At 40.7% G+C, this 13,682-nt stretch overlaps 1 protein-coding gene across 1 annotated transcript; it reads left to right on the plus strand.

Moving 5' to 3' along the window:
- Positions 1-9,478: 9,478 nt before the first annotated feature.
- LOC101280846 (elongation factor 1-alpha 1-like) lies at positions 9,479-11,072 on the plus strand. Its single transcript, XM_033437846.2, has one exon. The coding sequence runs from the start codon at positions 9,494-9,496 to the stop codon at positions 10,880-10,882; it is 1,389 nt and encodes a 462-aa protein (XP_033293737.2). The 5' UTR covers positions 9,479-9,493; the 3' UTR covers positions 10,883-11,072.
- The last annotated feature ends 2,610 nt before the right edge of the window (positions 11,073-13,682 follow it).

Genomic DNA, 13,682 nt, shown 5'->3' on the forward strand with positions numbered 1-13,682 from the left:
AACTCTGAGATTCTAAAGCTCCTCTGTGTAAGGTGATGTCCAGCCCTGCTGAATGAACTAACTGCAGATTTGAACCCACTCATTGCAGGTCTATATGTCCCTCTGGAATTACTCTATCAAGTAAACTCTCGGAACCTCCACAGGACCATTCAAAGTGCACATTAATCAGGGCACTGGAGCATAATAGACATATGATGCCCTTTCACCATTATTTTTAAACAGTTGTGAATAATTATGGAATATATAAGTTATTTTTAGCAGAAAACTGTCAAGCATAATAACTGGTGGATGCCAGTTAAGATAGGGAAATGGTAGAAGGTGTAGGGTCACATATTCAAGGGAAACGTTAAGCATCCTGAGTGAAGGTTTGAATGTGTGGGTTTGGGAGCACAAAGGAGCCGGATTCAAACCCTGGTTCTGTTATTTACTAGGTGAATGACCCCAGATAAATGTCTGAGCTTCCTTCATCTATTGATATAAGAATTATGATGCTTACCTCACAGGGTTGCAGTAAGAACTAAATGGCATAAGAAAATGTGAAGCACTGAGCATGGTATGTAGAAGGCTCTCAAAAAATGCTAGGTATTCTCATTAAGGGACAGAAACAATACAAAAGGTGGAGCCATAACCAGAAAGGGTCCTTGGTGTTTAAGGCCCCATAAGCATGGAGAAAGCACACTGAAGTGTTTCCTGTATATAATTAAATTGTGTTCATTGGTTATCCCTGATAAGCTTACCTTATGAATCAGGGGACTATCTCCATCTTCCCTAATATTTTATCTTTGATTATTGACTGGGACACATTTTAATCTCTCAGCATTTGGATTCACACAGTAAGCACTCTTATCTGACTTAATTATATATCGATAAGAGCAGGGCACTGTAATCTGTATAACTCACTGGGCTTTTCATAAGGACATCTCTAAACTCGACAGCAAAAACTTTTAGGAATCAACAGCTTCAGGTCCCCACAGTGAAGGATCTGTGGAGAACCTTGATAGATTAGCCCTGACTATTCCATAGTTCAAAGACAAACTGTTGGATTGGTCAGGCCTACAAACTGGGCGATCACAGTTTATATATACAAGAGGATAATTTACAAAGATAGTAGCATTCAGAAGATGCATAATTTAAGACAAAATTCTTTTGGAGAATGATATTTGTAATTATTAGCTAAAGTGATGCCATCATGTGGCAAAAGCAAAAATCGCATGCGCTCAGAGCCAATTCTAAGAGTAGCAATCTTGGACTGATTTTAATTCATGCATTTTGATAATTGAATTAATGGATTTTCATTAATTTATTTTCATTTACATTATTGTTATTTCAGATATTTTACAGAGTGAAACTTTATTACTGTCATTTAGTTGGATGACTTCAAATGCATGTAATTCAAATGTGCATAAAATGTGTATAAAAGTGCATAAGATATGTAAAATGATTAAATGGACTCCTGAAGCTAAGTGAAACGTGACGAAGTCCGGACTTGGATAATGTTAACTGAGCATTAGATTGCTTTGCTATTTTTAGAACTCTGTTAAATAATTTGATTCCCTGAGTAAAAATAAATATATAGAGTGCTAAAAGAATTGACCAGCATTAAAAATATAAAGGCAAGGTCTTGTCAGTATGGCAGGCTGAGTGCATGCAAATGTAAAGAAAAGTGAGAAGGATACAGCTGAGGAGGTTTAGATTGGGCGTCAGAAACCTGGAGCTGGAGAAAATGGTGTGTGGGAATGAGAACAGAGAGAAAAACTAGAGTTTTAAATTAAAATATATACTTAGAAAGTTGACCCCTGAATTCCCAGCCACCACACCCTCTGTATGCACAGAACTCCAGGCAGCCAGACTGTCATGCCCCAAGAAACAAACTGGAATGTATTGATACCTCTCTGGCTTTTATACCAAAATGGTATGGAAAAACCCTCTTCTTCTGGTTAAGATTAACATGGGCAAGATTTATCCTTCCAATTGAAACAGCTAAAAAACAGGACAAAACATATGAAACAACAGTTCTCAGGACACTAAAGCAGAGAAAACTAAAAAGCAGACAGAGGCAAAAAAACAAACAAAAAAACATTAGGTAAAGAGGAAGAAAGGTAAAGTAACAAGCAAAAATAAAAACAAGACGCTGTAGAGAAATGTCTTTAAAGTAGCTAAAGAAAAATAACTATCAACCTAGAATTAGGTTGGATATAGTGTTCTATATGTTAATGAGATCAAATTGATTAACTTGTATCCAAATCATCTCTATGCTTACTGATTTTTGTCTGCTCGTTTGTCTATTAGTTGATAGACTTGTGTTCATCGACGTGGGTTAATATCCTCAACTATGACTGTGGATTTATCTACCTTTGCTTTAATTCTGTCAATATTTGTTTTATGTATTTTGAAGCCATGTTATATGATATACACTAATTTAGGGCTGTTGTACCTTCTTCTTGAATTGACCTTTTTATTATGATGTATTATCCTTCAGTTCTTACGCTTCTCGCCCTGTATTTTGTTCTATGTGAATATAGTCACACCGGGTTTCTTCTAGTTAGTGTTTTATTTTTGATTTGCCTGTTCTCTTCTTGAGCTCTATTTCCTTGTGCCAGGGTGTGGAAAACACCCTCAAAGAGAAAGCTGGAATTAAAGTGAGGCTCACCACACGTGCTTTCCTTCCCTCAAGGACCTTAGCCCTTTCTATCTAGTGCCTGTAGAGAGCTGTTTCATGTGGCTGAATTCTCTTTCACTCCATTCTTTTTTCCTTACTTTATAAGTGACACTGCAAGGATCAGCAAATATGGCCTGAGGGACAAAGTGGCCCATCTCCAGTTTTTACAAATCATTTTATTGAAACAAGCCCTACTCATTCACTTACATATTATCACCGGCTGCACGACAACAGAGTTGAGCAGCTGTAATGGAGATCATATGGTTGGGATGTCTAAATGTTTACTATCTGGCTCTTTACAGAAAACGTTTGTTGACCCCTGAGGTACAGAGAAGGAAAAATTATGTGTAGCCTGAGGGCATGGGGTGGGGTGTCAGTTAGGGCCGGAAGAGATTTTTCTCAGCTAGGCCTGCCTGCAACCTTCATTGGCCAGAACAGGCTCTGTTCTCTCTTCTGGGGCTGTATTAAAGGTCTTCAGCCGGGTTTACTTCATAATGCCAGGGGTGTCCTCTTTACGTCTAGGGGTAAACTCGGGCTTCAGATCATCCTCAACCTCTAGCTGGATTTGGGCCTCTGGAACTTTTGTTACTTTTAAGGAAATGCAGCCACGCTTGTGCTCTTGCCGGGTATTCAGGCGTCAGTCATTTCTACTCTCATACTGCTGACAGGTGTGTGAAAAGTGAATTGGCTCCCTTCTTGAGCGCCTTTAAGACGAGGAGGACTTTTCCTGGCCTGTCTACCAAGGACTCTGGGCTCAGCCTCTCCCTGCACCTGCAACTGCCTCAGATCTCTTTTTTATTTCTGAGGGCGTGGGTCTTCCAATTCTATAGGTTTCTGCTTCACCAAATCCCTTTTGGTAATGTTTTTCAGATTTTTGTTTCCCTCAGCCCCCTCTCTTAATGACTCCAGAAAGTGAGTTCTAGGAGCTGTCCTAGAGCCCATACCGCACTCCTTAAGGGAGCTTTGCTTTTCATTGGTTATCAACCCTTATTGGGGGCATTTTTCTCTGTTTTTTAACCAATTTGTTGTGTATGTCTTAGATTTTACAGTAAGGAAACTTTGAGATCTGGTTCTCCTCTACCATCTGAAACTGGGAGATTCTATATTGGTTTTAGAATATGGTCGGTAAAGAACATATTTGCAAAAAGCTCTTTTATATCTAATTTCTTTCCACTTCTAAGGTGAAGGATTTGCAATTGTAATAATTAACCACAAGGGGGAGTGTTTCTTTTGATTTTCATTTCCTTCAATAAAACTAACAAATACATATAGTTTATGCTGGGTTTTATGTTTGTGACCAGTGAATAAAATTACACCAGTAGAGGGCTTCCCTGGTGGCGCAGTGGTTGAGAGTTCGCCCCGCGATGCGGGGGACGCGGGTTCGTGCCTCCGTCTGGGAAGATCCCACATGCCTCAGAGCAGCAGGGCCTGTGAGCCATGGCTGCTGAGCCTGCGTGTCGGGAGCCTGTGCTCCGCAACGGGAGAGGCTACAACAGTGAGAGGCCTGCGTACCGCAAAAAAATAAAAAAAAATTTAAAAAAAATTACATGAGTAGAATGTGATATTTTGTAAATAATTCTATCCAATCACAAAGCCTAATCAACAATTTTTTTGTACACCTACAAGGTGCAAGGCTCTCCGCTAGGCTGTTAGTAGATGCTACAATCGGTCTTTACAAGCCAGATATATAGAAAGGAGCTTGAAATATTGGGTGATTTGTTAAAATGAGCAATTCCAGTTGGGTTTATGTTGAACTAATAATTTACACAATAACTACTGCATCATCTATTTTTAATGAGAAATTCAAATACCACCAAAAATATCTTAAAGATATGAGTCAAATGTCTACAGATCTCCTACCACACAGTTCAAACTTCCTCATAGAGAGATATTTTCACTTTCCATAAATTCTGCTACACTTAATAAAAAGGTAAATGTGGACTGAGATTTGAAAATCTATTTCCTCTATTTTTTAACATAGCATACAGGCTACAACTTGCTTAAAGTCACTGAAGCTAAGTAGCATTTCATGGAGAGTTCCTGATAATGGGCCCAAACATATGACAAGGTACCTGGGGCTAGATACCATTTAATAGCTGAAAATGATGACAGAAAATATTTGAGCAAAATAAGGAATTTATTATCTTGCATAAGTGAAGTGTCCAGGGATGAGGCTTTGTTGGCTTCCTTTTCAGAACTGTTTGAGCTCAGGCTCCTCAAAAATGGCTCCAAGCAGATGCAGTCATATCTGAAAAAGCGTGTGTGTGTGTGTGTGTGTGTGTGTGTGTGTGTGTCTGTGTGTGTGTCTTGCTAATGAAAGTGGAATAAAATCAAACTGGCTTTCAGGACCTCCCAGGTTCTATATGTTCAGATTCCCTTTAATCTCTTAAAAATCATCCCACCAAGCTCTCTCCCTTATATTTCAGACACACTAGCCTCTCTTCTATTCTTCAAATGTGCTGAGTCTTTTCCTACCCCGAAGCCAGGTTGCCTCTGTCCAGAATGCTCTTCCCCCAGCACTGCACAGGCTGGCTCCTCTGCTGCTTCAGGTCTCAGCTCAGCTCAATGTTCATTCCCTCCTGATCCTAACGAATGTGCACCCTGCTCCTCCCCTTCTCATTTCCTTCATATCACTCATCATAAACTACCCTTATTTGTTTTCTTACATATAGTCTGTCTTCCTAACTAGAAAGCAAGCTCCGTGATGCAAGGACCTTATTTTTATAGTTCACAGTGTATCCCCAGTGCTTAAATAACAATAAACACTCAATAAATATTTATAGAATAAACATATTACTTTTTTTAACGTCTTTATTGGAGTATAATTGCTATAAATGTTGTTTTAGTTTCTGCTGTATAACAAAGTGAGTCAGCTATACATACACATATATCCCCGTATCCCCATGCTCTTGACCCTCCCTCCCACCCTCCCTATCCCACGCCTCTAGGTGGTCACAGAGCACTGAGCAGATCTCCCTCTGCTATGCGGCTGCTTCTCACTAGCTATCTATTTTACATTTGGTAGTGTATATATGTCCATGCCACTCTCTCACTTCGTCCCAGCTTACACTTCCCCCTCCCCGTGTCCTGAGCTCCATTCTCCATGTCTGCATCTTTATTTCTGTCCTGCCTCTAGGTTCGTCAGAACCATTTTGTTTTTTCTTTTACATTCCATATATATTTGTTAGCATACGGTATTTGGTTTTCTCTTTCTGACTTACTTTACTCTGTATGACAGACTCTAGGTCCATCCACCTCACTACAAAAAACTCAGTTGCGTTTCTTTTCATGGCTGAGTAATATTCCATTGCATATATGTGCTACATCTTCTTTATCCATTCGTCTGTCGATGGACACTTAGGGTATTTCCATGTCCTGGCTATCGTAAATAGTGCTGCAATGAACATTGTGGTACATGACTCTTTGAATTACGGTTTTCTCAGGGTATACGCCCAGTAGTGGGATTGCTGGGTCATATGGTAGTTCTATTTGTAGTTTTTTAAGGAACCTCCATACTGTTCTCCATAGTGGCTGTATCAATTTAGATTCCAACCAACGGTGCAAGATGGTTCCCTTTTCTCCACACCCTCTCCAGCATTTATTGTTTGTAGATTTCTTGATGATGGCCATTCTGACTGGTGTGAGGTGATACCTCATTGTAGTTTTGATTTGCATTTCACTAATGATTAGTGATGTTGAGCTTCCTTTCATGTGTTTGTTGGCAATCTGTATATCTTCTTTGGAGAAATGTCTATTTAGGTCTTCTGCCCATTTTTGGATTGGGTTGTTTGGTTTTTTGATATTGAGCTGCATGAGCTGCTTGTATATTTTGGAGATTAATCCTTTGTCAGTTGCTTCATTTGCAAATATTTTCTCCCATTCTGAGGGTTGTCTTTTCATCTTGTTTATGATTTCCTTTGCTGTGCAAAAGCTTTGAAGTTTCATTAGGTCCCATTTGTTTATTTTTGTTTTTATTTCCATTTGTCTAGGAGGTGAGTCAAAAAGGATCTTGCTGTGATTTATGTCAAAGAGTGTTCTGCCTATGTTTTCCTCTAAGAGTTTTATAGTGTCTGGCCTTACTTTTAGGTCTCTAATCCATTTTGAGTTTATTTTTGTGTATGGTGTTAGGGAGTGTTCTAATCTCATACTTTTACATGTAGCTGTCCAGTTTTCCCAGCACCACTTATTGAAGAGGCTGTCTTTTCTCCACTGTATATTCTTGCCTCCTTTCTCAAAGATAAGGTGACCATATGTGTGTGGGTTTATCTCTGGACTTTCTATCCTGTTCCATTGATCTATATTTCTGTTTTTGTGCCAGAACTGTACTGTCTTGATTACTGTAGATTTGTAGTATAGTCTGAAGTCAGGGAGCCTGATTCCGCCAGCTCCGTTTTTCTTTCTCAAGATTGCTTTGGCTATTCGGGGTCTTTTGTGTTTCCATACAAATTGTGAATTTTTTTGTTCTAGTTCTGTGAAAAATGCCATTGGTAGTTTGATAGGAATTGCATTGAATCTGTAGATTGCTTTAGGTAGTATAGTCATTTTCACAATGTTGATCTTCCAATCCAAGAACATGGTACATCTCTCCATCTGTTTGTATCATCTTTAATTTCTTTCATCAGTGTTTTATAGTTTTCTGCATACAGGTCTTTTGTCTCCTTAGGTAGGTTTATTCCTAGGTATTTCATTCTTTTTGTTGCAGTGGTAAATGGGAGTGTTTCCTTAATTTCTCTTTCATATTTTTCATCATTACTGTATAGGAATGCCAGAGATTTCTGTGCATTAATTTTTTATCCTGCTACTTTACCAAATTCATTGATTAGCTCTAGTAGTTTTCTGGTAGCATCTTTAGGATTCTCTATGTATAGTGTCATGTCATCTGCAAAGAGTGACAGTTTTACTTCTTCTTTTCTAATTTGGATTCCTTTAATTTCTTTTTCTTCTCTGATTACTGTGGCTAAAACTTCCAAAACTATGTTGATAGTAGTGGTGAGAGTGGGCAACCTTGTCTTGTTCCTGATCTTAGTGGAATTTTTCACCATTGGGAACGATGTTGGCTTTGGGTTTGTCATATAATGGCCTTTTTTATGTCGAGGTAGGTTCTCTCTATGCCTACTTTTTGGAGAGTTTTTGTCATAAATCGGTGTTGAATTTTGTTGAAAGCTTTTTCTACACCTATTGATATTATAGTATGTTCTTTATCCTTCAATTTGTTAATATGGTGTATCACATTGATTGATTGCATATATTGAAGAATCCTTGCATTCCTGGGATAACCCCACTTGATCATGGTATATGATCCTTTTAATGTGTGTTAGATTCTGTTTGCTAGTATTTTGTTGAGGATTTTTGCATCTATGTTCATCAGTGATTTTGGCCTGTAGTTTTCTTTTTTTGTGACATCTTTCTCTGGTTTTGGTGTCAGGGTAATGGTGGCCTCAATATATTTTAAAAATCAAAGAAATTTACAAGAGGAAGCAAAATATTTTTTTATATTATCCACAATTCTACCACCCAGATACAGTAACTGTTGTTATTTGGTGAATGTTATTCCATCCCTTTTCTTTGGGCATTAAAGTTATATATATATAATATATATGTAATGCAATTATACTATATACACTTCTTCTTTTCAAATTTTACTCTAATTTCACTTTTATTTTTACTTTTAGTTTATTTACAACAAAATAACTGAAGTGAAACTGAAGGAATTAATAATCATCAGATTATCTACTCACAAGACATAGTCACCCCTAAAATACCCTTCTAAACTTAACAAGACTGTGAGAACTATTAAGAGGCTTGAACCAATGTTTTGTTAACTACATGTTCCAATTTGGGGCCGTTTCTATTATTTTTTTTTTAATATTGTGATGTCACTTACATTTTATTCCATAACCATAATCCCACAATTGTTTTTGTTTTATATTTAAAGGGATTAAAATCTCACCTCCAGTTTTTGTTTTTGTTTTTTACCATTAACTTCCTTATCACTGAGTTTTAAAGTTTGATTACCCTCTTGATTGACTGGATTTTTGCTGAAGGAGATTTTTAAAAAAGAGCTCTTGGTTATTGTATTTTTGAGTTTTTGTGGGTTTAGGAGTGTCAGTTTGCCCTTTGTCAACACCAGCTTGGCTGTATGTAATAATTTGGGTCATGCTTTTGCTCTCAGCCTTTTTAAGATATTTCACACCACCGTCTTCTGGCATCACATGTTTCAGACAAGTCTAAGTTCGTTGTCATCATTCCCCTGTTTTTCTGTCTGGATGGGAATAAAATTCTTTATCCTTGACAACTTTGCCAGAACATACATTCGTGTTAGTCCTTGTCAGTTTCTTCTGCCGTGGGCTACTACTTGATATCTCCAGCCTCATTTCCCACTACTTCCTTGCAGGGGGCTTGCCCACCTTGCCAACTTTTTGCCCTTCTGTGACCTTGTTATGCTGCTTTAATATTCTTCTGGCTTGGCACAGGCTAGTAAAATTCCCTCATCCCTACCCTCCACCCTGCTGTTTGCTGCCGCTCTTTCCAGCAGATTTAGCTCAAGCAACTCTCTCCTCCATGAGGACTTCCAGAGCACACTCCTCAGGTGACCGCCACTCTCCCCTTCCACCCTTATGAAATGTAACATGTACCCCTAGTATTACATTTGGTGCACTGATCTACCATCACTGGTTTATGACTGTCTCACATCCAGGACTGTGAGCTCCAAGGGGAGGGCCACCTAGTTTATACCCACATAACTATGCAATTTAAAAGAGTTTATCTTTTTTCGCAAAGGGTTTGCCGCCAGGATACAGGTGTCGTGAAAACCACCGCTAAACCTAAGCAAAAATGGGAAAGGAGAAGACGCACATCAACATCGTTGTCATCGGAAACGTAGATTTGGGGAAGTCCACCCCTACTGGCCATCTGATCTACAAATGTGGTGGGATCGACGAGAGAACCATTGAAAAGTTCGAGAAGGAGGCTGCCGAGATGGGGAAGGGCTCCTTCAAGTATGCCTGGGTCTTGGACAAACTGAAAGCTGAACGCGAGCGTGGTATCACCATTGATATCTCCTTATGGAAGTTTGAGAGCAGCAAGTACTATGTGACCATCATTGATGCCCCAGGACACAGAGACTTCATCAAAAACATGATTACAGGCACATCCCAGGCTGACTGTGCTGTCCTGATTGTTGCTGCTGGTGTTGGTGAATTTGAAGCAGGTATTTCCAAGAATGGGCAGACCCGTGAGCAGGCCCTTCTGGCCTACACTCTGGGTGTGAAACAGCTAATTGTTGGAGTTAACAAAATGGATTCCACCGAGCCACCCTACAGCCAGAAGAGATACGAGGAAATTGTAAAGGAAGTCGGCACCTACATTAAGAAAGTTGGCTACAACCCCGACACAGTAGCATTTGTGCCAATTTCTGGCTGGAACCGTGAAAACATGCTGGAGCCAAGTGCTAACGTGCCGTGGTTCAAGGGATGGAGAGTCACCCGTAAGGATGGCAATGCCAGTGGAACCACACTGCTTGAAGCTCTGGATTGCATCCTGCCACCAACTCGCCCAACTGACAGACCCTTGCGTTTGCCCCTCCAGGATGTCTACAAAATTGGTGGTATTGGCACTGTCCCTGTGGGTCGAGTGGAGACTGGTGTTCTCAAACCTGGCATGGTGGTCACCTTTGCTCCAGTCAACGTGACAACTGAAGTGAAGTCTGTTGAAATGCACCATGAAGCTTTGAGTGAGGCCCTTCCTGGGGACAGTGTGGGCTTCAATGTCAAGAACGTGTCTGTCAAAGATGTTCGTCGTGGCAATGTGGCTGGTGACAGCAAAAATGACCCACCGATGGAAGCAGCTGGCTTCACAGCTCAGGTGATTATCTTGAACCATCCAGGCCAAGTCAGTGCTGGCTATGCACCTGTGCTGGATTGTCACACAGCTCACATTGCCTGCACGTTTGCTGAGCTGAAGGAGAAGATTGATCGTCGTTCTGGGAAAAAGCTGGAAGATGGCCCCAAATTCTTGAAATCTGGTGATGCTGCCATCGTTAATATGGTTCCTGGCAAACCCACGTGTGTTGAGAGCTTCTCTGACTATCCTCCTCTGGGCCACTTTGCTGTTCGTGACATGAGACAGACGGTTGCTGTGGGTGTCATCAAAGCAGTGGACAAGAAAGCAGCTGGAGCTGGCAAGGTCACCAAGTCTGCCCAGAAAGCTCAGAAGGCTAAATGAATATTATCCCCAATACCTGCCACCCCAGTCTTAATCAGTGATGGAAGAACAGTCTCAGAACTGTTTGTCTCAATTGGCCATTTAAGTTTAATAGCAAAAGACTGGTTAATGATAACAATGCATCGTAAAACCTTCAGAAGGAAAGGAGAATGTGTTGTGGACCATTTGTTTTGTGTGTGGCAGTTTTAAATTACTAGTTTTTAGAATCAGTACTTTTTCATGGAAACAACTTGACCAAAAATCTGTCACAGAATTTGAGACCCATTAAAAAAGTTTAATGAGGAATAAATAAATAAATAAATAAAAGAGTTTATGTTGGTAAAATATTGGAGATTTTAGATCAGGAGTCCCCAACCCCTGGACCATGGACCAGTACTGGTCCGTGGCCTGTTAGGAACCGGGCCGCACAGCAGGAGGTGAGCAGCGGGTGAGCTGATAGAAGAAAGCTTCATGTGTATTCACAGCCGCTCCCCATCACTCGCATTACTGCCTGAGCTCCGCCTCCTGTCAGATGAGCGGCAGAATTAGATTCTCATAGGAGCGCAAATCCTACTGTGAACTGCACATGTGAAGGATCTAGGTTGCGAGCTCCTTATGAGAATCTAACGCCTGATGATCTGAGGTGGAGCTGAGGTAGTGATGCTAGTGCTGGGGAGCAGCTGCAAACACAGATTATCATTAGCAGAGAGGTTTGACTGCACAGAGACCATAATAAATCAACTGCTTGCAGACTCACATCAAAACCCTATCAGTGAGTGGCAAGCGACGACAATTAAGCTGCATCTGGTGGCAGGCTTTAAGTCAGAATCCGACACTTATTTTAGTCTGTGCTTGGCCCACCCATTATTTTATTTACCACTTCCATCTGCGCCTCTTTCCGGCACTGCACACTTGTCTCAGTCACAGTTTTGGTAAGCCCACAGGCTAACCCTACCCAAAATGTGTAAAAAACAAACATCACTGGAGAGCTTCTTTGAAAAGGGGGAAAGACCCAATGATGAGACAGCAGAAGACTCTAAGACTGCCAACAAAAAGAAAGCTGCATTTAAAAGAAAATACCAAGAGTCCTACTTAAATTACAGGTTCATTGCAACAGGTGATTCACATTCTCCAAGCCAGCTTTGTATAATATGTGGCGACCGGCTATCCAAGGAAGCCGTGAAACCTTCAAAACTGCTTCACCACATGGAGGTCAAGCATCCTGCATTAAAAGACAAGCCTGTGGAGTTTTTCAAAAGAAAAAAAGCGTGAACACAAATAACAGAAGCAATTATTGAAGTTCACCAAATGTGTCTGCCCTGAAAGCATCATTCTTAGTGGCTAACCACATTGCTAAAGGTAAGAAGCCCTTTACTATTGGTGAAGAGTTGATCCTGCCTGCTGCTAAGGACATTTGTCTTGAACTTTTAGGAGAGGCTGCAGTTCAAAAGATGACACGTACTCCTCTTTCGGCTAGCACCGTAACTAGATGAACTGGTGAAATAGCAGAGGATATTGAGGCACAATTGTTAGGATTAATGAGTCACTGTGGTACACAATCCAGGTTGACGAGTGTACTGATGTTGACAACAAGGCAACAATGCTTGTTTTTGTGTAATCTATTTTTCAGGAGGATGTGCATGAGGATATGTTATGTGCACTTTTGTTGCCAACACCACAGCTGCAGAACTATTCAAGTCTTTGAATGATTACATATCAGGAAAACTGAATTGGTCATTTTGTGTCCGTATATGCATGGATGGAGCTGCTGCCATGACTTCACGGCCTTCTGGTTTCACTACTCGGGTCAAAGAGGTCGCTTCTGAATGTGAGTCTATGCACTGTGTCATCCATAGAGAAATGCTGGCTAGCTGGAAAATGTCACCTGAACTTAACAACGTTTTGCAGGATGTGATTAAAATTATCAACCACATTAAAGTACATGCCCTTAACTCATGTCTGTTCATGCAGCTCTGTGAGGAGAAGGATGCAGAGCACACACGTCTTCTCTTATACACAGAAGTGAGATGGCTTTCTAGGGGTAGATCACTGGCCAGAGTTTCTGAGTTATGAGAGCTGCTCCAGAGATTTCTTTTAGAAAAACAGTCACCCCTGGCAGCACATTTCAGTGACACAGATGGGTCACAAAACTTGCTTACTTGTGTGACACATTCAACCTGCTCAACAAACTCAACCTGTCACTTCAGGGGAGAACAACAACTGTGTTCAAATCAGCAGATAACGTGGCTGCATTCAAAGCCAAACTGGAATTATGGGGGCGATGAGTGAACATTGGGATTTTTGACATGTCTCATACATTAGCAGAGATTTTGAGAGACTGAACCAGGGCCTTCTTTCTCCCAGCTGGTGCGTGATCACTCTTCTCAGCTTTCAAGAGTTTGAGCATTACTTCCCAACCACAAAAGACCCCTGAACTGGGAAGGAATGGATCCGCGACCCATTTGTGAATAAGCCAGGTGAATCAACTTTGTCCGTGCTAGAAGAGGATCAGCTGCTTGAGATCGCAAATGACGGTGCCCTTAAAATTATGTTTGAGACAACTTCAAATCTCCATACGCTCTGGATTAAAGTCAAGGTGGAATATCCTGAGATTGCCACAAAAGCACTGAAAAGCCTGCTTGCATTTCCAACATCCTGTCTTTGTGAAGCAGGGTTTTCTGCAGTGACAGCAACGAAAACGAGATCACAGAGGAGACTGGACATTAGCAACACACTTGGGGTGTCACTGTCTCCCATCACCCCCAGATGGGACCATCTAGTTGCAGGAAAACAAGCTCAGGACTCCCACTGATTCTGCATT

Source organism: Orcinus orca, chromosome 3 (genome assembly GCF_937001465.1).
Source record: "Orcinus orca chromosome 3, mOrcOrc1.1, whole genome shotgun sequence".
Taxonomy (NCBI): Eukaryota; Metazoa; Chordata; class Mammalia; order Artiodactyla; family Delphinidae; genus Orcinus; species Orcinus orca.

Coding starts and splice junctions, on each gene's coding strand:
- LOC101280846 (XM_033437846.2), top strand. CDS start 9,494: ATGGGAAAGGAGAAGACGCACATCAACATCGTTGTCATCGGAAACGTA.